Raw genomic sequence first — 27,719 nt, forward strand, 5'->3', positions numbered from 1 at the left:
CGCGCTGCGAGGGATGGGATTTTACCCGCGGTTTTTCTGCATTGTTTACTTCCTCTATGCAAGGAGGGTGCTGCCAGTTGCATAGGAAAGAAAGCGTAATGAGTTAAAACAGACTCTTACATTTGGAGCCAGAAGATCGAAATTTCCCGTCACTGAAATGCATCTGCGACCCGGCTTGAAGTGTCCACGTCGCCGGAGCGACATCGGGGTTTTGTAAGCTGTCGTGAGAGCATTAACAACGATCGACTCTTCAGATGGGTTGCTCTTTTTCTACAAGCATAACTGTCCAGAAACCGATCCTCCTCAAGCTGGCCTTTCTTTTCACTATCGCAAACATGAAATTTGATATTTCATCACCTGTGTTTCAGCCACGGGGCTGTTTAACTCATGCAACACATGAGCTCTGATTCTCGTTAACTTTTCTGTACCATCTGCTGAATCTAAAGGAGCGTACTTTATTTCTATATTTTTCGCGTAATTCCTTCGCTGCCACAAATACGCTTCATTGCATTTACACATCATCATCACCATCATAACCATCATCATATTCATCATCAGCATGACTACGCCCACTGCAGGACAACGGCCTCTCCCATGTCTTTCCAATTAACCTTGTCCTTTGCGAGCAGTGGCCACCGTATAACCGCAAACTTCCTAATCTCATCCGCCCACCTGACTTCCTGCGGCCCCTGCTATTCTTGCGTTCTCTTGAAATTCATTCCGTTACCCTTAAAAAGAAGCTGAAACGGTATTTTGAGAATTCGAGGTTATTCAAGAATTCGAATCTACTCAGCTTCTAGATAAAGCATGTAAAATATTTTTTCTCTAGCATTTTAAATGTTGTCATAATCATCGATTAAAACCGTGATGATGTTCAGGCTTCTTCTCACTGCGTTGGAGGAGCCCGGGGAAACTCGGCAGTGACGTCATTGTTGCGAAAATTTCAATGTCCGCTGCTTACGCCTGCATGCTGCTGTGTGTCGTCAGATGGGGCCAAACATTGCATCTTGAGCTTCACCTTCGATGTCGTCGGCTTTCTTCCATGAAATAACCGTTTCTTCGCTGGAAACGTAGTGCCGTCATACGTGACGTCATTATCGGGGCCTCTGCCCGTCGCTGTGCACTTCAGAGAAGCTGAACACCGACGACGACTTTATTCGGCGATTACGCCACCATTTCAAATGCTAGAGCAAAAAGATTTCGCAGGCTTTATCTGCACATTTTGCATATTCGGCAACCTTAAACTCAACGAATTCTAAAACCGCTTCAGTTGCCCTTTAAGGACCGACTTCGCATTACATACCCTGCCCACGCCCATTTGTTCCTCTTGATTTCGACTAGGATGTCATTAACACATGTTTATTCCCTGAACCACTCTGTCCGCTTCCGGTCTCTCAACGTTACACCTGTACTTTTTCTTTCCATAGCTCGCTGCGTTGTACCGGTAAGATAGAGCTGTTTTGTACTGTTCGCTCGGGGGATATTGGTAAACTGCCATTCATGATCTGAGAGAACCTGCCATATGCGCTCCACCCCATTCTTTTTCTTCTAGTTATTCTTCTAGTTTTCTTCTAGTAGACGTATTCCCTTACCACTTCCAGCACCTCACTACCAATTGTGAACTGCTGTTCCCTTGCGAGACTGTTTTATTTGCCCATTATTTTATTTACACATCATGGCGCGGCAAATGCACGCCAACTCTTTCGAGATTCAACCTTTTTGACAATGGTATGCGCGATCCATCTTGAAGAAATTTACTTCTGGGTTTTCATTTGCAGGCGATGCTAGCATAACCCGGGGTTCGCTTTTTTCTTGTTGGTTGTGCCAGCACTTGCCTCAATAATAAGCAGTGTTCAAAAGAAACCAACTATGCTCTTTACCTATACCTTGCTTGACAGTGTTCGTAGCAGGTTACCGTCGCGGTCGAATGAGCGCGTTTAACAAGCTGAACGCAGCAGCAGCAATAATCGAAGGCACTAGCGTTTGCTGCAGCAACAGGTTTTCTGTGTTGATAATCAAAGCCACGAAACTCTTGTCTTCGCGTTGCAATAAGCACAGCACTGCTTGAGCACGCTGTGTGTGCGTTGACAACAACTCCTTCGAGCAAAAATTTGTATTCGCAGCGATAAAAGTGTGTTCGCATTAGCTGCGTATGGACCGGAGCATTACGTAAAGATCAAATGAAGAAGACTACACGTCATAAAGTTGGTCGCGTTTGCACCTCCTCCACCTGTTCAGTTTGCCAACGCCAACAGCATCAGTACCTGCTTGACGTCCACTGCTTGAAGTTGCAAACGAAAGGGAGGGAGCAGAGGCGGTTCATACTTCTTGTATATTACGCACCTACGTTCACACACACACAAAAAGAAACGAACGGGTGCACACCTGTTCCTTTTAGGAATAACAGAAGTATAGAATAGATAAAAAAAAAGAGGAGAGCAGGAATGTTTTTTTTTTTTGTTAGAGGGCGGTATTGTAAGCGACTTCGTATGACACACACTCCACTATATCCCCGGCTACACTAAAACACCCCACTACAGTCCCAAGTGTAGAAGTTTAATGTAGGGCTGGGCGGAAAAAGGGACAAAGAAAACACGGGACGAAGAACAATAAGCAGATTCAGATTTGCTACGGTGCTGTGAATGAGGAGAATGAGCGATAGTAAGGGGAATGAAAAAGAAAAGTAAAACAGAAGGCAGTAAATGCTCTCGTAGTGGGTCTTGTGAGGCTCAGAAAGGGACACTTCTTGGGCAAGCTCATAATCAAAGAGCGAAAAACACGTACTGCGGATATAAAAAGAAACTAAAAGAAGAAAAAGAAAGAAGGAAAGAAAAAAGAAAAGACTCTAAATAACTTGCTACCGTCGCCTTGAAATGGGTGAGAAAAAAAAATTCATAGGGAGGCCTAATCTGTTGGCAGTGCGATAACATTAGAAGCTGTTGATGGCTTTACCAGAAATGACATTACTTTCCTACAGCGAGTGAGAATGCTCCGCCTGGTGACTTCTTTTCCCTCTAGGCAGTGGGAAAATTACGGTTTGGTGAAGTCTGTTCCCTCTAGCCAATGAGAATTGTGCGGTGTGGTAAAGTTTTTTTCCTCTAGCCAATGGGTATGTTCCGGTGTAGTGACGTCTTTTGCCTCTAGCCAATAGGAATGTTCCGGTCTGGCGGTGTAACTCTCCTCCAATCAGTGGCCGAGTTTTATGACTGACGGCACATTTCCACCCTATGGGAATTCTAATGCGGTCTCATAAATAAGCTCGAAAAAGCTGCCGTGGACTTCCGCACCCGCGAACGCATTACTCACCTCCAGCGAGTCCACCGACGACGGCTCCGAGCGTGACCAGGGAGCCGAACCAGCCGCTGTCCGAAGCGGTGAAGTCGATGGTCTTGCGTATGTCTGGCAGTGCGGGCGACGAGTAGGTGCACGAGAAGCCGAACGATATCGAGGCCATGTACGCGGTCACCACGGTCAGGTAGAGCCGCCTCTTTGCGTCCCTTTCGGTGCCCTTGCACGGGACTTCGAGGTCGCCGTCGCCATCGGGCGCGCTGGGCACTGCACGAAAAAGACGACGAGGTATGCTATTAGGGTAGTGCTAAGGCTAAATATTATGTAACCACACTCACAAATCGTTATCTTTAAAAGGAAAGTATTGGAATAAAATGAAACATGACAGTTTCGCCAAACCTCGCTGGTCAAGAGGCATTCTATTTGAAACAAATGCGCAGATCTTTGTCGGTGCACATGTGGCTGGAGTCTCGGATGCGTGAAACGGTGCTAGATACTGCTTACAATACGCACGGTTTAGCACTGGTAACGTCAGTAGCACTCTCCTAGGCTAAAAAAAAAATAGAGCCAGAAGTAATTTCAAGTAAGCCAGTAGGGACGTAAACAATTCAGCGCCAAGAAGAAGTTGACAATCGGTTGCCGATTCATCCACATTTACTCACAGAGTGTATTTAGCACTTGGTGCTTGAGTGGCGTGTTCGTGAAGGCACTTATCTGTGATGTAATTTCAGTATGCGGAGTGCACTTAGTATGAATCCTTTGATTAATACCACGTCGTATTAATCTCAGTGTTCCATGATGTACTGACGGTTGAATTGTAAATTTTTTAAGCACAGTATAAAGCAGCCATTCGTGTGTTTTAAAAAACGGAGTTGGTTAGCGTGCTTCTCTTGTGAGCCCCACGTGCACATACGAAATAGTAACCATGAAAGTTCTTCACCTAATCGTCCCTTTACTGCAGGCTACTGACGCCATCATAAAGGCAATGCGCAACGAGGGAAAGCAAAATTGGCAATCTATTTAATGGGTTTCTTAAAAATAATTCAATGATGAAAGGGCGTGAGGCTAAGTGGACAGGATCACAAATAGTAATAAATCTGGACAAATAATATTTGCGTTCCCCAACTGCATCTTGGGTTTTAACAGAAGTAAGACGACGAGAAAGATGAAACCACTGCAATAAAGGTTAACCACTGATAGGACTGGCACTGCTAAAACGGCCATAAAATGTCGACAGTGCAAGAAGGAGTGACAAAAAGAGACGCACTGAGAAATCTCTTTACCGGAAAAGAGGCATGCAACAGGCAGTCTGAATAGGCGTATGACATCAGTATCAAATATGACTAAGGAATGCGTATGATCGTGAATGCCTTTGGTTAATTGCTTCTTTCATGTTTAACGATATAAGAAAGCAAACATGACTTCTAACTTTCACACTTCAAAAAGGATTTGGATGCCTCCGGTTGACGAAGTGTACAAAAAAAAACAGACTAATCATATCGTACCCATGTATACGGCAACGCCGGCGCTACCTTGAAGACGTTGCCACTTTTCTTTCTAGTTCCATGTCGTTGAATGTGGGCGTTACCGCATACGCACAACTGTTGTTACAAAAACCAACCTATGTCACTTTGGGCAATGGCGACTGTAGCCGCCGTATTGAACTGTCGATAGAAGATAAATTATCAACTGAGGCCGCCGACGGTGTTCCCGTCGCATGTTATCGGCCAAACTTCCAGCGCGTTAGAAGAGAACGCGGGGTTTCCCGGAGCAGGGCCTCTCACAACCTTCTTCCTGAGCGCCCCGAACCGGATCATTGCTGTTGTGCATGGCCTGGCCACTTTCATTTTCCCCATCTTAGCCGCCCACGATGCCCATACCAGCGGGCAGTGACGACAGAGACGCCTCTGTGAAGAAAGCGGATGACTCGTCACAAGGCTCCGCACAGTCAGCACAAACCGCGATATGCTAGCGTCGGAAATATGCACGCACAGACACACGTGGAGGGAAGTGGAGAAGGATGAGGTTATGCAATTGAAGAGGAAAATTCGCACCATGCGGAAACGGATATCACGAGGCCTCGGCAGCGTCGGCGGTGGCGGCAGCAGTCGTGATAGATAAGCTGAAAGCAGCGCGAGCACTGAGGTAACATTACCCGCTAGCCTTCACTCAGCGCTGATATCTGGCTTCGCCCTTGTGCGAATTAGCTCCCCTCATCTTCGCGATAATGAGCATGCTGGTGTATAGAGGGTGCGATTTTGTCCTCGTTGTCCTAGGGTGCGTAAAATATGACGCCGTAGTTACGCAATCTATCGTGAAGTCTGCGCGTCGTCTAAGGTTTTACGTTTAGGGAGGGCATGTAATATTATATGCTAGGTCATTGCGAAGAGGTTATATTTTGTGAAGCCGGAATATACACGTTTTGGGCCTCTTGGAGAGTCATTTGAAAGAGCGTGGGCTTAACAGGCTTGGAAACAAATATTAGAAAAAAGTTGAATTTTATATAGTAATAGCCTTGAGAACTCACGGGGATAAGAGACATACAAGCGCTTCGAAGAAGGGATGAAAAAGAAAGGTAATCATAATTTTTTGATTTTCTATGATAAAGCATCACTGGGGGCTATAACAGATGCGAAATGGTAAAGGTGGAGGTTAATTTGTATCTTATCATAATCTGTTTTATTATAACACATTTTTTTTCGCACTTTGCCTCCGTTGAACTGCCACAGTCGCTGCTAGGATGGAAGCTGCGAAGTTGCGTTCAACAGTTGGCCACCATCGCTGCTGATTCTCCGGGAGCTTAGGAATCTATTAGGCCTGGTGTTTAACCAGTAACCTTCACTATAGCGTTAACTCGGGGTAATCGGTTCCTAATGCAGAACTAAAGCAGAGACGCGAACTGAGATCAGATTATTCTGTTTGGTTGTTAGTGTTTAGCTAAGGGATCAGCGCGCTTCATTTCGGGGCTTTTACTGTTTTAACTGCACGCATGACTTCTACTACTTTTTCTACTTTCGGCGGGCAGAGATATTCGTACACGCTTTTTACTACTGATGATGCCTTTACTACTGATGATTCTGGTGAAAAAGGATGTTCTAAGGCGAGCGTTGCAAGAGCTCCGCATTTTAGGTTGTGGCTCAGTGAAGAAAATTGTTGGGCCATGGATTTTTGAGGCAGTTTCAAAATACGGAACTTATTTCGTAATACTGTCTCTCCTGCAGGTACGAAGAAGCTGCAGGGTTGGGTAAATATGTCACTGAACCGATACAGTTCCAACGAATTGTGAGACACGAGTTATCTTGTAAAGAACGCCCAACGAGATGAGCCTATAAAAGGATATGTCTTATCGGGTGGATGTACACGTGTTTTATAACTCGTTTTGTCGATATTGCTTGGAAACTGGCTATTTTCTGCCGAGTGGAGACGATACTATAAGCAAACGATAGATCGCATTTGGAAACTCTTGATAGCTTCTGAGCTGTACACGTGTGAGGGACGTTATCGATTCAATGGGGCGGGTGCTGCCCAAGATACGAGCGCGTAGTTGCGGCTTAGCGAATGGTTTGTGTTTAAGAGAACAGTGCTCCTCGCGTGGTTAGGTGAATTTATTGCGAAGGAAAATTCTCTGCCTTGGCTTTTCTTATATGACTGAGGAAATTTCGTAGAATTCTCTGCTCCGTTTATCTTATCATTCGGGGAATTATTTTTGATCAAGCGCAAAACATGATATAGAAGGAAGCTAGAATGCCGCTTCCTTCTCCTCAGCTTTGATTAAAAACATTTTCTAAGCTAATTAGGACTACAGCGCTGATTAGAGCACTTTTTTCATGGAGATTTTTTAGCTGTGCCTCGCTGGATGAATGAGTGCATTTAAGAATAGTAGAAATCAAGGACGTGAAATATGAGGAGAGAATTAACCTTGGGGAACTTCGACTACAGCTTGTTTCTGGCTCTTGGTGCATGATCAGAACGTGAAAGCTCGAGTGCTATTTGCAGAACACTTGCTAAAGCGTAAGGCAGGCCTAACTGCGCAACCGTCCTCTCTGACGCGTACGCGACGCAGACCATGCTGAAGTGAAGCGTGGGTTTTCAGTGCTTCCATATCCAGACCAGCCAAACGTCTACAGTTTACTCTGGTCACAGGGCTATAGCAATGGACTAGAGAGCATGGTCGCTGCTTGGGTTAATGTGCGACACTACGTAACAGCACCTGGCCTCTCAAGGCGCCATCCTGGAATTGTCATTTTACTGCGGGTCCACCACTAACGCGCTGGAAGCCACGGCTTCATCGTTACTGAAACAAACGCACTCTCGAGACAGCTGTCACATTTCTGAGCGCTAAGACCAAAAGCACGGCATGAGCCAAGTGACGACGCAGGTAAGGGGCGCTCCTCGCATTGTGCTCTTGGGCTCCCCGGTTGCGCGTGGCCCTCGGGAGTTTAATTCGGGGCAGGAACCTCCTTTCGTGCCAGCACGTGCGCGTGCCCGGCCTCTCGTTGGAAGAGCTTCAAGTTGGAACGGTGCCACGCGCCTCTGCGTCTAGCGCGGTCGCTCCCACCATCGGCGCGGGTTCGGGGAGCTCCCGGTCGCTTGCGAAAGCCGACTCCGTTGCGCGTAACGCTCGAGTGTTCTCTCAACGTCGGTCGCTGTCTTACGCGGTGCACGAGGTGTGTAGTTGCGCTGACGATAACCGTCGGGCTCTCTCCTACCCTCCTGACGTATTTTTGTACAGTACGTCGTGTCGTCTCTCTACGTCACTGGAATAGAACGCTCGTAACTCAATTCCATCCTTAGCGCTTAAAGGACCAGCGGCTCTGAGCTGAAGGCGTGAGCGTGTAGAAGTGTTTTAAGATCGCATGAACCCTTTATAGACACACTCTTTTTTAGTGAGGAAGGAATTTTTAACGCACAGAAATAACGCAGAAAAATGCGATGAGGCATTAACATTGCCACTGCGGTATCACAAGGTGAGTTTAAGAATAAATAAAGAATTTGAATTTTAAAGTGCAGTTAGAATCATGACGGTTCTAACTTGCCGCGCCTCGCTTCGTAGCTGTACACGATTCCACGTGGGCCTCAGAGCAGCAGCGAAAACAAGCAAACAATGACACTCCTTTGTTTTGATGCCAGGAGATGGCGTGTCCTACTTAGTGTCGTCACTGCGAGCTCTGCGTACGTGTGTTTAATAAGGGGATACTTGAACTTGTTTTTTTATCTAAAGGAGATATATTTATCACGTGCTTCAGTTGCATTTCTCTTCTCTAGCTACTGTTTTAGTGATCTTCATCGCTATCACATAAGACCATCAGACATGAACGAAATAGCTAAGTGACAGCGATTTTCGCTTTGTGTTAGGCATAGAAGGCTTTTCAGTTGTAACTTGACTAAGGGCGTGAGCTGTAGTGTTAAGCTTCTCTCCTTCTAAATGCTTATATGAATTGGGGCACAATGAGCATTTTCAGTGCGGCTGAGGGCACATAGAATGCCTGCCTGTCAGTTTGCTTAGTCATTCAAGGTTCGTTTCTTTTTCTACTTGCGCCTGCTCGTGTGCATCTCGAACTTTCTGTACATGGAAAGGCTAGACGACACTCCCCCTCCCTTCATTCAGCACAGTAACGCTATTATACTTTGGCTGAGCATTCCTCCTTTGACTCATAAGGAATGCTACGGACCTCAAGCTTCTTAGTTCACGGTTGTTGTCTCCGGGTGTTCATTTTTTCCACTTTCCAAGTCTCAGCCCTCTCCCACGAACAATAAATACTGCGTAGGTTTTCGGTGACACTAGGAAGGCTCAATTACTGCACCTTGTTTTAAACACTTGTGTAGAAACCGGTGGTGGGAAGAAAGTGCCGAAGCCATAAGAAAAAGCGCCAAAGGTGCTCAAGCCCTTCTATAGTTCAGCCCCTGAAAGTTTATTTATATATATAAAAAAAAGACAGAAAACTAACAAAACTAGTGACAAGATTCAGCGGTTGAATGTACCCATCAGAGTGGTATGGTGGTGGCAGCTTGAAATTGAAAGTCCGGTACTCAAACTGTCTCTTTCTGATTAACTGCATAGTGCCAGCAAAACTTCAGGGGGGCACTTTGTTGACCTAAAGTACGGTGAGGCGAAAGCCCTAAGCACAGTGTTGCTGCTTGTCTCACTAATGTGTGGTTAAGATGGTAAGCTTCGCCTCTAAGAGTGAAACGCGACAGCGACTTGCAACACTGCCAGGGAGTCCACAGAACACCATCGCCCATTCGGGTCTACGCCTTGCTCGACGGTAAATTCGTTTTTGAGAGAAGGAAATGTATATCTCTCGCATACCTCGGTGGACACCTGAACCTCACCGTAAGGGAAGGGAGGAAGATGGGAGTGAACGATGACGCCGTATTAGCTAGACGCGCCTTTGTTCATTCCAAACCATCGAGCTGGCATGGCGGAGTGGTCAGCGGGCTCGTCTCGCACTCCGGAGACCCTGGCTCGATTCCCCAACTCGACCAATTTTCTACTCGGTTTTATTTATTTATGTGGTTTGACTAGAAAGCTGAATTAAGCTAATTGGTCTTTACCATTGTTCTAATGCCATCCATCATATCCTGTCACTCACCTGTCAAGTGATGGAACTCTCTAGAATGTTCGACACAATGTCTATGAAACGTCTAAAAACGTCCAACGAATAATGATGGTTAATGATAGTTAAGCATGACGTACATTTAGTGATACCGGTTAATGTATGGTTAGTGATACCTAACGTGACCTTAACTAGTACACTGACTAATTAGTGTTAGTTGAGGTACAGGCGCAGTGCACAGTCCCTCTTCTTTACTACTAATAATTACCAATTAGCCATTTAGTCATTAAGTACAATGATATAGTCATGAAATCCCTTTATATCATGTTCCGATCTCTTTCGATTCGACCCGATTAAGTATCGATTGGCTATTGATTGGCATATGCCCATATAAGGCATGCATCCGAAACGCGGACACATTTGCTAGCAGGTCTTGGTCACGACAGTAGGAGGCATAAAGGCTTTCGCCTTAAACAACAAACAAACTTTGCAGCCATTAAACTGCTCCCTGCGGTTCTTCACTCTCAAGAATTCGACACTCTCACTGTAACTCTTCACAAGTGTTTTGAAAGGCTCATATAAAAGCACCTTTTCGCTATCAACGTCACGCTACAATGTCGCTCAGGCCACTTAGCTGTTCCACAGCAGCTTATCAGCATGCGGCAAAAAGCTGACGCGTTTACGAGCGTTATCTGCCATGATGCCGTTATCCGCCGTCTTGCGTGATATGGAAGTCGTTCATCTGAATTCGAAGACACAAGAGTCAGGGGTTGCATAGCGCTTACGCTGACGCTATCCGGAGGTCACGTAAGCAATTTGGAGGTGAATAAAATGCTAGCGAAACTGCCTCCGGTTCCTCCTTTCCTTTCGCAGCTTGAGTTCCGTTCTTAAGCGCGCGTACCCTCACGAAGCAGTAAACTCACTCTTTTACGGGACAATAAACCTGTGCGTAGAACGGCCCATGTACGAGCTTCCTGCTAAATGTTTGCACTTGCGTAGCCTCTCCAGTGAATGCCGATCGCGCTTTTCCTTTGTGACCTAACGGGGTGTGCCGAACGGGTCAAACCCCCAGCCCACTACGTATGAACCCGGTATGAAGTCTGTTGTATATTCAAAGTATTTTTACCTTTTTGGGTTAAAAGTTGGAATGTTGGAAGAAAAAGGAACTGCAGCTCGTGCTTTTTTTTTTTTTGCCTTGTCTTAGGTGAATTTGTTAGTAGCACTTTTCATGCTAGGCTTTCTTTCTGCGAATTTCGGATGGCCGAAGATACCTGATGAGTCCTCAAATACGGCATGCGACAGAGCTGCCTCTAACCGCGTGCCTAATTATTTTATTATTTTTGAAATAATTGGTAACAGGAGCCGAATACTACGCTGCCCACTTATAGAGTGCAGCATGGTTATGGCATAAGCAGTTAAAATGGCGAGCAAGTGTGAGACTAACAGTGACAATGGCACTGCAGTCGTTCCGCAGCTCTAAACACTAAAACTGAAACTCGCTGCACCATTTCTCACCGTACGTCGTGCCCGTGGTATGCTAACAATTTCCCTGTACTGGGCCCGACAAACGCAACCCACTAGTTCGATTAACGAGTTTTAGAATATGAGGCAGTCTAGAAGAGGTATGGACGAAATAATTTAAAAGAAAAACTTGCGGCCCGACTAGTTGAATCTCAAAAGAAAATACAAAGGGAAGGCCTGACGGGACAGGCAATCTGCACTTTGTAAAATGTCAATTATCTTCGCCCATGGTTCGCTTCTAATGCCCTCGAACTTCAGTTTGAACTAGGGTTCTGCCGTGGGATTTTAAAGAATGGCTCAGGCGGGCTGCACGCGTTTCTTGGCTTGTCGCCGGTGTTTAAATGCGAGTGGCAGCTCACTTGGCTCGTCTATTTAAAGCGAAGTGCGCTTTCAAAGGGCTGCACTGGGTTTTCTGAATCGTTGACTGTTTTTTTTTATGTGTGCGCGTGCGTGCATTTTTCAAACTCCCTAATTTCGCGCGGTTTAAGCGACTATTCTCCGAGAACGTTTTGTTTAGGTTTTGCTTTTGTTTAAGGTTTTGTTGCCCCAATGAAGTCGGGAGCACGTAATTAATGCTCACCGCTTGGAAAGAGTTGACAACATCAGCGGAGCAACTGTTTATTTGCTTTTCTTCAGTCCCTAAAGCTTAGTCGCACCACTGCTTTATATATATTTAACATAGACATCGGTAAGATACAACTCGTTCAACTCGCCGGAGAATCGACACCGAAAGGAAAACTGAAGGCAGACAAGCGTAACAAAATAGCCATTACATCTGCAAGGTGCATCTAGTTCCTTAGGTGCCTAACTCTGACAGCGATTATAGGTTTGCGTGAGCAGTTGTCTTAATTAAAGCTCTCGGCGTCATAACAGACGCGCGACTTGATGAAAAGACAATGCAGTAATGCAGTAAAATTATCCTTGCTTTCAACTGCCACGCATGTTCTGAAAACGACAGTTTTCAAGGAATGAGCTCCGCTGCATTCCTTGACTCCGTCGACTAAGAACGTAGGTCAAGGCTTCCGGTGAAGCTGACACTCGATTCGCTTTATATCAGAGCAAAAGACCAAAGGATCAATTTGCTGCGTGCATTCCAACATAATCGTAGAACTGTGTACGTAAGAAACCATGCCGTAAAGAACATAAAAAAGTCATAATCAATAATTAAATTCTTCAAAAAACCATAATCAATAATAGAATACTTCCACGTAGTCAAGCTTTTGAAAGCTGGTTCGTATTGTGTTTCGCGTTTGAATTTTCAACCCACTGCGGCTACGTGGAAGCTTGAGCCTAATTATAACTCAGTGATGTTCGTGGCGCGATGGTTAGCTAAACTCTGAAGGTTCGTTTTTTAACTTAAACATGAGCTGCTCAAGCTTCACGCGTCTTTGAGCAGTTCAACACGTCCCTTATACGCACAGCAAGAGAGTGGCTGAAAAGAAGGTATGAATTAGCAAGAACAGACCGTTGTAAAACAAGACTGGACGAATCGTACGCATTCCACTAGCCGCTACAGCCTCCTTCGTATCGGCAGTCTTTGAATCTTGTGCTTTATGAGAGCCTCCTATAACTACCCCACTTTCTGTAAATTACAGCAAAATTTTAACCACTCCCACGTCTTTAAAAACGTGAGCACGAAACGATATGCTTAAAAATCTATTATACATCCCGGCAACTAAATGTTATGTAACGTCGAGATAGCAAACTCTATGAATATGCGTAATTCTGTAGGCTGTCTAGAGTTAAAAAGAAAGTAAAGAAACAGGTCTACTCGACAGTGCTACCTCTGCAGCCTATCGTAAGCTCCCCGGTCTAAGATTCTAGTAGGACTGGAATGATGTCTAACTTTTCACGTCGATCATCGCAGACTTGTACGTTGCTCCGTTGGTGAGTTCGTCCCGAGCAGGTTTGAAATCCGTGGCAGGCATTAGCAGCGATAGACTGCGATCAGCGGCACGCGTCAGCTCGTCTAAATAGCGGCTCCTCATGGCTGACTCCGATAGTTCGTCGCGACTTCAGCAAGGGGGACTTCGAGCCTGGCTGTGTAGTGGGAAGAAGTAGAGAGCGCACCTGCCGAGCGACCCACGCGACCGACACTGACGCACGGACCCCATGCTGTTCCACGACGCTGGCGGGGGCAGCGGAGGATAGAGAAGGAGGTTTGGCGGGAGAGGAGGAAGACTAGAAGGGAAAAGCAGCATGCGGGAAGGTGCGAAGGGAGGGCTGAGAGGATTAAAGAGAGAGAGAGTGATCCATCGCTGGATGGGAGCAGAGAAGGGGAGAGGTAGAAGAAAAAAGAGAGAGGCAAGGGAAGGGCAGGGAACTTAAAACAGCTGATGCGTACATAGCCTGCGCTTCTCCCTTGCGTAAGCAGTGCCTGCGTTCTCCGGCGTTCGTTCGCTCTTTCTCTCGTTTCATCTCTCCTTCTTTTCCCCCTCGCCACTCTCACACCCATCCTTGGCCGTACCTCACACCACTCCCTGTGACGTGAGTGGGGAATTGTGCAACTACCGCTCCAGAACTGTAGCCTGCAGCGGAGGTGCGGTGGCTCGACTCGCGACTCGAGAGCCGCAGCTGCGCGTCGTTTTACGGAGAGCGTGGGGAAGGCAAATGCTGGCACGAAGCGCTCGGCTCGGAAGGCGCGCGCTGTGGGGATAAGCCGTGCGCGGCGGAGGAGGTGGCGGAGCGGCGCGTGGCTGGGTCGACGATTTCTGCGCCGACCCTGAAAGGGTTCCTGTCCGGAGGCGCGCCGCGCGCCGGATTTTGAACTCGCGAGGACGTGAGAATGGAGTCAGAGTTCGCTTGTCTGGGACGATGCAGCCTACGTGCTCTGGCTGACGCTTTGATTGTCTTTATAATTTGCAGCATTCCAAGCGTACCGGCTTCTTCGCCATGTCTTGTGAGGAAGCAGCGGGTTCGTAGCTTCAGATAAACTATCCGTGAGAAATGTTATGGCTAATAAGTCCGGTATCATTGTACTAAACGCTGCGGACAATGCCAACGTCCTGAGCGCACAATGCACTCGCGCATAATTTCGCTGACATGGACTTCTTCAGTGCCAAGCGCTTCGGCAGGTGCTATTTTTTGCGGGTAATTCTATCAATACCAAGTCCTTTGCTTACATAACGAAAACGACACATCTGTAGCAAGGAGGAGGAGGAAGAAGAGGAAAGGCAGGGAGGTTGACCGGAAGAATAACGACATCAACAAGAGCAACAATAATTGCATCACTGCAGTTTACATGAGTCGTATCAAGAAGATTTCGTTATGTTAATGGTGCAAAATAAAAGCATCTGCTTCTTGAAGAGTTTTGTAACGGTCCTTCGGCTTTACTTTCTTTTACAGCCTTATAGCCGTAAGGTATGATACGGATTCGTTATGCGTTACACTTTTTTTTATCAGCGGTGCTAGCAACAGGAATGCTTCACTGCCGCCGTTTGCAGAGTCTGTTCCCGAGTAATATCCGTGAAAGCGCATGCAGCAGCTGTATTTGCGGGCACGTGCTCATACTGAAACCTCCTACTTCTGCCAGCTTGCCGTCCCTGAGCTCAAACAGCGGCAGAATGCATTTGTAATGCAGCGACTGTTTTGCGGAGTGCTATCCATCCGCTCACGGGTTGTGACACGCACATCATCTCATCTCTCTTCTTTTGTCGTCGAGAAGAAATACAGCGAAGTGCAGTGGCACCGCGCTTGTCGTAGTATGATATCAATTTCAGCGGATGTCGTGCACGGGTCCCTGCCGATGACACACGCGGTGCCTGGTTTCACAGAACTGCCGGTTGCCAAGCTGTCGCGTAACCTTTTCTCCGCTGCGTGCACTCGGTGCGTTGTGCGCGAAGCGATTCAGTTCGTCGTCGGGTTACGGTTACGGCACTGACTAGCACGTTCCTTCCCACGTTGCGCCAGTCGCAGCCACAATAGCATGGCGCTGTATAGGGGCCGGGTCCTACATTCTTCATGCTTTGTTCTCGCTGGGCGCATGGTTACCACCACTGCGATCGGGCTTATACGCGGCGTGGTATTTTTTTTTTTCAACATGCTTCCTGCAAACTGCTCGAGAACTTGCAGAACATTCTCTCAGTACTGAGTGCGTTGCGGTCTCGCATGGCCTTCCTGAAACTATTTAGAATTTGCCTTCAAGGAATGAAAGACTCTTGATTCCTGGAGAGCGTATGCACTTTTTCTCAAAAAATGTGGAATCTTCACTGAACGCTTCTTGAGATCCAAAGAGAGTTGTTGCTTCTCTCTGTGCGGTCGATGTTTGCCTTCTCTTGTTGACTTTCCCGCGTTAATTAAAAAAAAACATGATATGCATCAGTGAATGTGGCGGTTAGCTTTTTTTTTTACTTATCAGCAACAGACATACATATTAATTTTTCTCCCCTTCTCCTGGCTATCACTACACTTATCCTCTACGGAGAGGTTTCTCTTCTTAGTGCGCTTCTTACGACAGATATTGCAGCATGGTTAACATTTCTGGCCTTCCTCGATTCTGCCTCTCGTTCTCTCAAGTAATCGTACACATTAGAGACGTGCGGACGAAGCCGGCAAGTGCGTCTTGGTTGTGACGGAGGAGAGCACATGCTTTCATGCGCACGAGGTCTTTGTCTGACGAAACGCGTACAGAGCCTGCCTCCATGACAGCATCTTTCCTGCCCCCTGTCTATCTGCTTCCGAAGAGCTCTGCGTCGCTCGCGAGGGTAGTGGACTCCGCTATAGTCAAAAACTGCGACGCGCGTCAGCGGTGCGCGATCACTCAAGCTCGAGGAATCCGTTGCGTCAGGCTGTCAGTCGCCGTCTTTGTTTGACGTCGATTTGGGGGCGTGTCGGAAGATGAAATAAAAGCAGGCAAAGAAAAACGCTGCGGAGAGGATGACGCAAACAAATAGACAAAACCACGCTTGTTTTAGTCGGCCTTTTTTGAGCTGTTTATATTTCAAGATTTCAAGATTTTATTTCTTCCTTTTTCAAGAAAGAGGGAGCTGAGGCAAAAGGCTGTAGTGCCTGACGAGGCCCCAGCTTCCATGTACAGTTTGCAGTACAGTGCAACGGGAGAAAAAAAAAATGAACACGTTACAAATCAAACAAACTTTCAATGCATTACAGAGCAAAAAAGAGAAGCGGGCTCACACATTCCATAAAACGTGATCATAGCCGAGCAACAACGATGCTCAGATGTGTATATATGTATCGCTATCACTATCACACATTTCCCGATTCACAGGCGTAATTTCGATTAGCGGAGCTGCGAACGAAAAGAAACTTAAAACAAGTGGCTACTTCAGGTCCCTTACGATTCGTACATGTATTAACGCAACTGGAAAGTCAGTGTATGCGGTTATGCATGGACTAGGTGATGATGCAAAGGAATTAAGCGGGATGTGTGGTGCAGCATCTTTCAAAGAAAATAATATGTGCACTGAGTCATTCCAGGTAAAGGGGATTTTAAGGCAATTTGATAATCTTTGGTGGCTTACTCCATTGCAACAGCTTAAAATTAGCGGCGATGGAAAACTCATCGGTGCATTTTAGACAAGGGACACTAGGACGAACACTGGTCATCATGCGCAGTTCCCTCGTAAGAACTGTTATTGTGATGCACTGAGGAAAGCGTAGTGGCCGCCGAACGAGAGAGATACGTCGACGAAGAACGCAATCAACACCATCGTTTCTACGACATACTGCGATAGATCGTCGGACAACGTCTTGCGTAACGATTCGTATTAAGCCCTCGCTTCGTGTTTCTTTCAGCAGCTGCCGCAGCGGATTTCGAGAATACAGAATTCACTGAAAACGTAACTTTTGAGAGAGATCGTGTGCCTTAGCCGGAAGCTAAACAGCATGCAACTGGAAGGGAAGCACGCTTCGCATCGCCACGATGTACCCATGCAAAGCATGTAAAGAACTTTGATAGAAGTGATTGCTTCTATGTACGTTCCACAAAATAAGCTACTGTCCCCATGAAAGGCCATAAGCTTCTTATTTTTTCGCGCTGCACATTTTTTTTTTAGCATTCAATTACTAACTACAGACAACCTTAGCATTGCCCAGGAACCGTCAATAAGTGGCTACAAATGCAAGTATTAAACCGGTACCGAGAATTGCAAGCTGTGCGGGTTTCGAATAACTCGAGAATGCGCACTGTAGGTACGACACAGTAATTAGTGCAGATAAACCGTAACATGACACGTCCGTAAATTGAGGACGCCTTGACACGTCGTTCCGTTGAGAAAAAGCAGGTTTTCTACTGGTCCCGTCAAATGAAGTTGTTAAAGCACATTTATGGTGAACTGTTCCTTTTTTCTCGTCCGCACGTTGTGGGGACGCCTTCGTCCCCTGCGTTCGCTTTCCCGCAACGCACTCCCCTTAGTTGTGTTTAACTAACAGGAAAGGGGGGGGGGGGGGGGGCGCTCGCGTCGCAGCGACACCAGCGCCAAGAACGGCGTTTTGCTGCGCGCGAGCGGGGAGCGACGGGGGTCTCTTTAGCAGGGTTGCCGTTGGTGGCTACTTTGCGCCAAATTGGCTACTTTTCGACCCCGTCTGGCTGTGAAAATTTCACGTTGGCTCCTTGGCTACTCTCTGGCTACTTTGAACTTCTATTTTGGCGCATTTACTAGCCTTTTCTTTTGCAATTCCATATACAATAGTAAGCAAGAACAAAGAACAACAATTATTTTCAAGGACGTTGCGCGGCATCTGGAGAAAATAACGCTAATTCAAGTGCACGGCGAAGCAAAAGGCCGCGCGGACGCTGCGCTCCATCTGGAGAAAATAACGCTCATCTAGAGTACTTTCTCCGTTAGGATCATGCATCCGAAACCATGCGTTCAGGTGCAGCCGTGTGAACGGCATGACACCAGGAGAGGAACGAGCAGCACGGTACCGGTGAAATAACACTTGTGTACCGCAAGGCGACAAAGCTCCTGTTTTTGTGCCTTCGGCTTGCCGACACCGGCGTCTACCATGGGATAAGACCCAAGAGCAAAGCGCACGTTTCGAGAAGAATGGAAAAAGGCCGAGAAAGAGGCCTAAAATTCCGTGTTCTTTATTTACTCTGTGTTTTTGTGTTGATTCAAAATGATATTATTTCTTGTTCATTAATAAAAGTGGCTTATAATAATGGTTCTTTTCTACTTGGCTACAAATTTGGCGCCAAGATCAGCTTGCGTAGCTACTTTTGGCTACTTTTAGCTTCAGTTCTGGCTCTTTTTGAAAAATTCCTAACGGCAACCCTGCTCTTTAGCTCGGGACCGAGGAAGCGTGTGGACGTTCACGCGCAAAGCTCCGCTCTCGCCGCGGGCGACCTCGTGTGGAAACATGTTCCCCTCAGCTCGTCCCGTCTGGCCTCGGAGCTTCCCTCTTGCCCTACCGTGGGCGAACGTTCGCTCGTAACCGTGCTGGTGAGTCGGTTCCTCATCCTCGATTCCTCAGTGTATTTTGTTGCTAGCTGGCGTTATTGTTGTTATAGCAATAAATGCCTTGTTTGTGTCAGCCAGTGTGTCGTTCCTTTGTTCCCGCAGAGCAAGGCCCGCCGTGGTTGCCGTGCGCTCGGTAGCGTACGCGACCACGGGGTGGGGTCCGGGCGGTTTTGAACTGTGTCAGCCGCGGTTAAACGGGGAGAACGTATTTATCTCCCCTATTATAACCCCATAACGTATACCACTTTAGTAATTCTCTAAATGCACAGTGAACGAAGCATGTGGTTTCGACTATAAGAAAACCCCACCTTAGCCAGGCTATATTTCAATGCAGCGATCAAGAATCTTGCATGCCGATTGTGGTCTTTTTGGCTCAGAATAAAGGCGTGTGTTCCGAAACCATCAATAAACCTGCATATAAGTGAAACAGTCTTCCGGCATGCAATGCTAGCGTCGCCGCTTTGATGTGACAGTGGGGTCCAGGCGGAAGCCTTCTTTGGCCGGACTTGCCTGTATGCGTGCCTAGGTTTATCATTGGGGGGTTTTTGTTTTCAAGATGCCTAGTTGCCGTTTCCTGATTAAATTTCCAACTTGACAGTTAGGACCGTGTTGTGTTGCCATTTTCCCCTCGTCTATTACGCTGCTTAAAGCGATTAGTCTCGAACACTGGTGAAAAACAACGAATTTACTTCAAAACGCGGCTTACACCACTGAGCGCTGTCAGTGTAGAAAAAGGACAAAACAAAGTTTAAAGAGCTGGGGCATTTTCATCTGAAGCCATGGTATTTCGAGAATGACATGCAGCTTAATCTGGTCCACCCGGGATGAAGTAGCCGCCGCGGCGGCACAGTGGCTATGGCACTCGGCTGCTGACCCAAAGACGCGGGTTCGATCCCGGCCGCGGCGGTCGATTTTCAATGGAGGCGAAATTCTAGGGCCCTGTGTAATTTGCGATGTCAGTGCACGTTGAAGAACCCCAGGTGGTCGAAATTTTCCGGAGCCCTTCACTACGGCGTCACTCATAGCCTGAGTCACTTTGGGAAGTTAAACCTTCATAAACCATAGACCGGAATGAAGTTAATTATGCATATACCACTTATGTGTTCGTCGTACGACAGTGGCTTTGTCCAAAGAAAGAACAATCATATCTCTCAGCCCATGGGTTGTTAACTTCAGTATCAACGAAAAATACCTTGCCGACACGCTCGAGCACAAAACTTTACGGGTGGTGTATTGTGACTGGTCCTATTCGTGCCATGTAACGCTTTCCGATTCAAAGCCTCATTGAAATTTGTTTGGAAATGTGCTGCGGGAATCGTATATTGAAATATCACAGCCTTCCCGCGGGAAGATAACAGCTCCAGGGTACACTTCACTTTATCGGACACTTATGAATGGAATTCTCTGGTGCACGCCGTAAACAAACCCATAGAGTCAGTGGCCGAGAAAGCGCTTATCCGTTAAACCTGCTATCAGGCTTGAGTAGGCAGGGCCCACATCGTTCTTGTGGAAATTGCGAGAGCAGGACATTAAATCAGAATAGATGACCTGATTGAATTCGCATAGCAGTAAAAATTACAGCGCCAGGTCTCTGTCTTATATAAAACTCCACTTTAGGCTTGTTATATCCGTTATGTAAAGATAATATATATTGCATAATGACATATACCGTATTTACTCGCATAATCCTCGCACTTTTTTTCGCAGAAAATCGGTGCGAAGTTAGGGGGTGCGATAATTACGCGGGGAAAATTTTTGAACAATGCTTTGGAGTGCTGAAAGCAAATGTAAATAGGCTGTGAACCGGGGTTCTCAAGCCAGCTATTGTAAATTTAACCAAAACTTCAATTGCAAGCAGGACTTACGTTTGTAATAAAACCACAGAGACGACAAACACTAGCTGCAGAAACACTTTATTTGCGAAGGCTGGCCGCCCGCAACATCACCATCACTCAGAGTCCGCGGAGTCCACGTCGACATTGCCATCGCTATCGCTGGTCGCTGCTTCGTCGGCTTCCTCAGCTTCACCCTCTTCATCTTCGTCCCACACCAAGTGGTCTTCTGTCGCGTCCAGGGCGTTGGAAATGCCAGTTTTCTTGAAACTCTTCACGACCACGTCAGCGCCAATCATGCTCCATGCATCTGCTACCCAGCTGCACAGCAGCTCCACAGATGGCCTCTTTATCTTGCCACCCGGCGTAAGAGCGTGTTGGCCTTCGGCCATCCATTCTGCATACAGCCTCCGAACGTTATCTTTGAACGCCTTGTTCAAAGACACGTCCAGAGGCTGCAGCATCGATGTGAGGCCACCTGGTATTACTGCGATGTCCGTACGCAATTCCGTCAACTTCGCGCGAACAGAGTCCATGAGGTGAGCGCGGAAGCTATCAAGAACGAGAAGCGACGGACAAAGAAGTGCTCCCGGTTGCCGTGCCCACACCGTCTTCAACCAGTCGATCATCAATTCTGCCGTCATCCAACCTTTCTCTTGCACCCGCATGTGTATTCCGGAGGGCAGCTTTCCTTTTGGCAGGGTTTTCCGCTTAAAAATCACATATGGTGGCAGCTTCCGCCCGTCCGCAGTCACGCCTAGCATGACCGTGCATCGTTGTTTTTCGGCACCAGTCGTCCTTATGTGCACAGACCGCGCACCTGTCTGCTCCACTGTAGTGCTGCTCGGCATATCAAAATTGAGGGGCGTTTGGTCCGCGTTTCCGATATGGGAGAGCAAGAAGTTTTTTTCCTGCCGAATGCGTATCATGAAGCGATGGAAGTCCACAATCTTGTCTTCATAGGCTGCAGGTAGCCGCTGGCAAAGCGTCGTCCGCCTCCTGAGCGAAAGTCCATTGCGCCGCATTAACCGCGTGGCCCACCCGTTACTTGCCCGGAAATCTTGCGCCGAGATGCCTTCTTTCCTTGCAATTACGCGCGCCTGGTTCCGCATCAGCTCTATTGACACGGCGCAACCATCCGCCCGTAGAGCCTTAATGTAGTCCAGGAGTGCAGTTTCAACCCCAGGAAACTTTCCCGTCTTCGGACCACGGAAGGCACGCCGAGTCTTGCTGGTTGCCTTGAGCTTGTCGTGCTGCCGTCTCCAGTAGCGGACACAAAACTCGTTGACTCCGAAGTGTCTGCTGGCAGCGCGGTTGCCGTGCTCCAAAGCGTACTCGACAGCTTTTAGCATAAAGGCAGCGGTGTAGCTTGCGTATCGCCCCATGGCGAAGCGGCACCGAGAGCACGGCGACAAAAGTAGCACGCACTGAGCGAGGCCTACGAAAGTCTTCGCAAAATGGCAGAACTATGCGCGGAACTCGGGAGAACGTGCCGCGGTACCAGCGGAACAAAACTGACGAAACACCTTCTCGCCTTCTCGCTCTCTTGAATGTTTTTATGTAGCCCAAAGATTCCGCTTTGCTTTGAAGTAATCATTTTCTTTCCTATATGAGCTGTAGTTGTCTGAGGCTGTAGCTGGGTCATCCGCTCCTTTGTATCTGTTAGTCCTTTTATCATTAGTTTGGTAATGCTATATTTTGATAGTGCATGCACTTTTCCTTAGTTCTGTCGAGTGATGTTGGGGATGCGATGATTATGCGAGGAAAAAAAAATTCCAATTTTCGATAGGCAATGTGGGGGGTGCGAGCATTATGCGAGTGCGAGCATTATGCGAGTAAACACGGTATATACCTGTTGTAATATTAGCAATGAAAGAATGGCGGGCTTGGAATCAGGATGCTGACATTTCCTGGGGATTTGGGGGGTTCACTGCCATTCCCTGTAATTAAGAGTGACTCAAAAATATAGGTTGGAGATTAAATGCGCATATGGTGTTGGAACTGGCTATTGCATTTTGCAAGACATTGTAATCTACAATCAGGCTTACAGCGAACATGTGCCAGACTATGGTGGTTAAATGGAGGAAACTCGTTGCTAGACGACACAATGGTGTGCTGGCCGAAGAGAGTATACGAAATAGTTTTTTGGGAGAGCATGCATCTCTATTAGTTGTTCTGCCTTACGTAGCGCCAACAATCATTTCGCCATATTTTTGTTGAAATCATTTTATTGGTACGCACGTTCTTCACCATCACCTGCTTTCTACATCAAGTTGATTGTTCCGCCACACATAAAACAATATTCGCACATTATGGATAGTTTATTAGCATGCAACCAAGTTCCGTGTGGTGACGATGATGAAAATATCGCAATTCATCATCATCATCATCACCAGCCTGACTGCGCTCACCAACCCTGTCCCTGTCCTGCGCCAGCTGTGGCCACCCTCCCCGCACACTTTTTAATATCATCCGCCCACATAACTTTCTGCTGCTCCCTGGTACCCTTGCCTTCTCATGAAATCCAGTCTGTTACCCGTACGGATCATCGGTTATCTTGCCTTGGCATTGCATTCCCTGCCAAAGCAAGTTTTTTCTCCTCATTTAGACTATAGAATGTCATTAACTCATGTTCGTTCCCTGACCCACTCTGCCCTCTTCACGTTACATGTACCTATCATTTTTCTTTCTGTCGCTCGCTGCGTTGTCCTAAACTTAAGCTAAACCCTCTTCGTTAGCCTCCGCGTTTCTGCCCCATAGGTGTGTACCGCCTAGATACAGCTGTTACATACTTCTCTTGAGGGATATTGACATATTGCCATTCTTGATCTGAAAGAACATTCCATATGCGATCGACCCCGTTCTTGTTCTTTTAGCCACTTGACTGCAGTTTTAGGAACTGCTCATTAAATTATGGCTGCCACGTTAGACTCCACGTATGTTTGGCTACCTTGTATAATAGTAAAATAATGTGGTGTTCTCAAATATATTTTATGCTATTGATAAACTGTATAACCAGCTGTTCTGTGCTTTGGAGCCGTTGATACTATGCTGCTGTTTCTTTTTGTAACGGCCGCTACTTACACATTTTGTTGATTTTCTTATATTCATATGCCATAATCTATGAATACTTCAAAGTGGCATCAATTATGTAGTAGTAGCAGTGGTAGTTTGGGGGCTTTTGGTATCTCTTTGTTGCACCTGGACTATAAGGATACCGTAGTTATGGGCTCGGGATTAATCTGGGCCATCCGGAGTTCTAACATGTACGGTCATAATATAGCACACCGTCGTTTATACATTTAATTTCCAACGAAAGGCGTTCGCAGCTGGCGGGATTCTGTCCCACAGCCTCGGGCTGCTGAGGAACTGAGGCAAAGCGACTAAGATGTCATGGCTGGTTTCTATTTTAAACTCCGTGTTATGCTGAATCTATGATAACACCTGGTTCCCCTTTCCAGTATCAAATGTCGTGTGACTGTTGAAACAAATTAGCGTGAAATATAAAAAACCTCTCGGAACAATTTTTTCCTAAGAATTTCTTTGAAAAATTTACTTTGAAAATCATTCTCCGCTGGTGGGAAGCAGAAAAACCAAGAAATATCTAGAGCCCAAACTAGTTCGTCCTCGCTAAGTCTTAGGACCTTACAACGGTGGTGTTATCCGGGCGGCGTTTCAGTCAGCAGAATCCAAGCCCGTCGCGTGACTCCCGGCTGAGCACGCAGTTCTTCGACCAAAATAGATTTGCCTTCCTGTAGGCAACAACCACTCACGATAAGCCCTCGCTAGCTTAGCTGGGACTCCAAATGCAGCAAACCGATAAGGCAGGAAGCAAGGGCTACAACAAAGACTGCGTTAAGCAACAGGGACCGCACTCCTTTTGGAAAGCGGTTTTTGCATGTTATTTGTTGCAGTCAACATCATCATGCCCTTCACGCTTAGAAAGACTACTACAATATTGCATCAACTAGTTTCTACTACAAGGTTTCACAAGCGACCAGCTGAAATGCTGTCGCGAATGCGTGGTTTAGTACATCCAATAAAGTGGTACTATGCGAGCTGGAAAAGTGTTCGGGTAGCCGATAACGCACGATATTCTAGTGGGTGTTTTGAAATCGCTACTAAGTGAAAACAAGACTTTGTTGGAAATGTCACTGTAAACAAGGTTTTCTGAAAAATATTACTCCGATTACATTGGTGCGGAATTGGATGTGGATGCAGCATTCACGAGAAACGGCGAAACATGAAGATAGATCCTAAACAAGTAAAAAAATGGTTGCAGGTTTTATGATGCCACTTCTCAATCAAAGCACAAAAAGGCGGTAATTATGGTCACTGGTTTTTCTTTCAACCATGAGAAAGAGAGAATCTACGCGTATTGGAACAACTGTAACGTTGTTTCGAAAAACAAAAGAATAGCGCTCGGGGGCAGCATTTTTCCTACCGTTTTTGGTGCAATATTTTTTTGTAAGAGGAGATAATGTGCCAGAGCACACATACTCGTACAAAAAAGTGGTTTTGCGGTGACATATTGATACTTTTTCATTTTAAGACACTGGGACTCTCACTTGTTCTGCAGTGTTTCGTGCAATAGTTTTTTAGACTATTCTTCTCGGACAGACTTCCCTGTTTGGCGCCTGTTTCGAGCAATCAAAATCATACCTTTCCATTGAACTCCCCTCATAATTGGATTGTGTGCATATTTGTCGTTGCATCCGCTGTGATCAGTAGTTGAGCTACAGGTGCTCTCTCAGTTTTAAATCAAAGTGGATGGATAAGCCGATGCCTTAGTGCTCCGCATTCCGCGACTCGCTTCCGCAGGCCATCCACGGTGGGGGCCCAAATGTCTTGCGCAGGCCATTAGTCTTCCTATATGATATGACAGCACGAACTGATTGAAGCATACTATGAGCTTAATAAGTAAAATACAACTGCGAGATTACGGGACTAGCCCATGTGTCTTGCTTTGTCTGAAGATCTACAGAGTAAATTTAAGGATATCCCGAGGATCATCTTTAACATTCCAACTTTAGAATTACAAGTTAACACTGTGCAAAGCTTGATTGTGCATGAGCAGTGCAAATGGCCCGCCTACACTTAAAGGAGTAATAATATGAGATGAAGAAAAATCATGTAAAGACCACGTGCTATTGTTGCTTTGCATTCTAATGAAGTATCAAGAGAAAGAAAAAAATAAACAGAAGTTCGCGAGGCTCCACCCGTGGAGTACTGCTCGGGCAAGGCTCACGCGCCGAATTCAAATTCAGCGCACGTGACTTTCCCAGAGGTGAAGTACAGGGCAGTGAAAAATGAAGCGCACGCCGAAGAGGGCGGGAGAGGTCACAGCACAAGACCTAGCCGCGGGCAGCAGTCTTGCCATAGCAAAATGCTGCGGCTGGAGCTCAAATAGGACTGTAGGTGTTCATAAATGGCGTCTAAAATCGCGGATATATGTTCCATTTGTTTTAGAATTTATAGCTTGAGGGCAAGTAGCTGACAGAAATGGCCGCCAGAGGATGTCAGGGGCTGGAGAGAAGGCAAACATCTGAACAAGAAGGTGTGAGGCACAGCTCACCAGAAGGAAGATCGATTCATAATAGCGTAGTATGTCGACGCCGGCGTGTAAAAGTCATATTGAGGGTTTTCAAGCGTAAGCAAATTGAAGCTTAATAAACAGAGCTGTTTTCGGGGTGTTTTTCGCGCCAAAAAGGGAGCCATCGGAAGGAAATGGTTCCTTGTTGTGGTTAAGGTGAAATCAACCTAAAACCTTAAAAATTTGCCTTAAAAATTTGCGCCTTAAAAACGTAAAAGTTTGCGCCACAAACTGCAAAACCCAAACATGTACGTGCAGTCTCGGATGTCACAAAGAACGCGAGCAGCCTTGACTTCCGTTTCAAATAGCAACCGTCGGGTGACGGGCGGCGGATGGCGCGCTCTCGAAAGGTCCGCTGATATCAGCAGCCTTTCCGACCCTGCCACGAGCGCAGGCCGGGTATCTACATCTATCTCGCGGCGGTAGTCGCGTAGCGATTGCTACTTGATCAGTAGCTGCTCCAAGGAGGAGGAAAAAAAAAAAAAACTGAAGGAAACGCCGAGATATGGAGAGAAAAGTGCAATCGCACGCAGTCACGCCGACAGTGCACTAACTACTGGATTGCGGCACAAACACTGACAGAGCGGTTGTGCACGCGGACAGTATTTCATAGCTCTCGGCTTTCCTTGCCGATGCGACTGATGCGAGCGATAAACACGCGTGGCGACGAGGCGATGATCGCGCTCTGGGCCGAGCGCACGCCACCAAGTCCAGTCTAAACGGGTTTGAACTGGTTCAGGCCGCCGTGGCGCGTGGGGGTGACGTGGGGGCTGTACGGAACGCCACGCTCGTCAGGCGGCGGTTACAACACCTGGATGCGCCGCGCAGCGACTCGGTTGTGAAGCTTGCTCGCCGCTGTGCGTATCGTCAGCTCGCGTAACCTCTGATCGGCTTGTACTTCTCACCCAGCCTTCTTTTTGTTTCAGTTCAATAATCTACGGTGTCACTGACTTGTGCCTCAGGTAGACCCGTGAGCAAAAATTTCTGAGCCGTGTTTGCTTAAACAGCACTGATTTACCTTGCTCGTTTGGACACTAAGGTTTGTCATCACAGTCATCATCATATCGGCTGCGACGATCTCCACTGACAAAAACCTGCAAGTTTACAAGACACACAAAGGTTGAAAAAAATTGGGGAGGACATTTAAGCTCCACCTTAGGATAGGACGCGATAGCGTAATGGGTTAATTCCCATACAAGCTGAAGGTCATTCTCTACTTTACATTCATAGATCCCTGGGAGTCCTCATACCCCTCCTGGAGCAGTGGTGCAGCGGCTAAGCGATGCTCCATTGCCCTGTGATGGTAGGTCCTCCCAGCTTTGGGCCCTGTGCGACCCACGTTGCTATCCCGAGCGACCAATCTTTAATTTAACTCTCACTTGCCACGGAGGGCAGTTTGCTCCCAATCCTATGGGCAGAATGGGGCCCCAAGCCCGCGTGACATAGATGGCTCACTTGCCTCCTAGGTTGCTCTCTTGGCACCACCTGCCAGGGTCATGCTCGTGAT

The 27,719-nt window shown here is 46.9% G+C and overlaps 1 protein-coding gene across 3 annotated transcripts in view; it reads right to left on the minus strand.

Annotated features, from left to right (window-relative positions):
• The window catches only part of LOC149340647 (facilitated trehalose transporter Tret1-like), a 68,493-nt gene that overhangs the window by 4,730 nt on the left and 36,044 nt on the right, over window positions 1-27,719 (minus strand). For 2 of the 3 annotated variants that reach the window (XM_089549479.1, XM_089549480.1), the window contains exon 2: window positions 3,307-3,555. In XM_089549479.1, the coding sequence (XP_089405605.1) occupies window positions 3,307-3,555 (249 nt within the window). Of the gene's footprint in view, window positions 1-3,306; window positions 3,556-13,212; window positions 13,574-27,719 lie in introns of those variants that run through there. The other variant, XM_089549478.1, reaches the window with a different exon arrangement.

The sequence above is a fragment of the Amblyomma mixtum genome, chromosome 6 (assembly GCF_055824585.1).
Source record: "Amblyomma mixtum isolate Tamu chromosome 6, ASM5582458v1, whole genome shotgun sequence".
NCBI classification, from domain to species: domain Eukaryota; kingdom Metazoa; phylum Arthropoda; class Arachnida; order Ixodida; family Ixodidae; genus Amblyomma; species Amblyomma mixtum.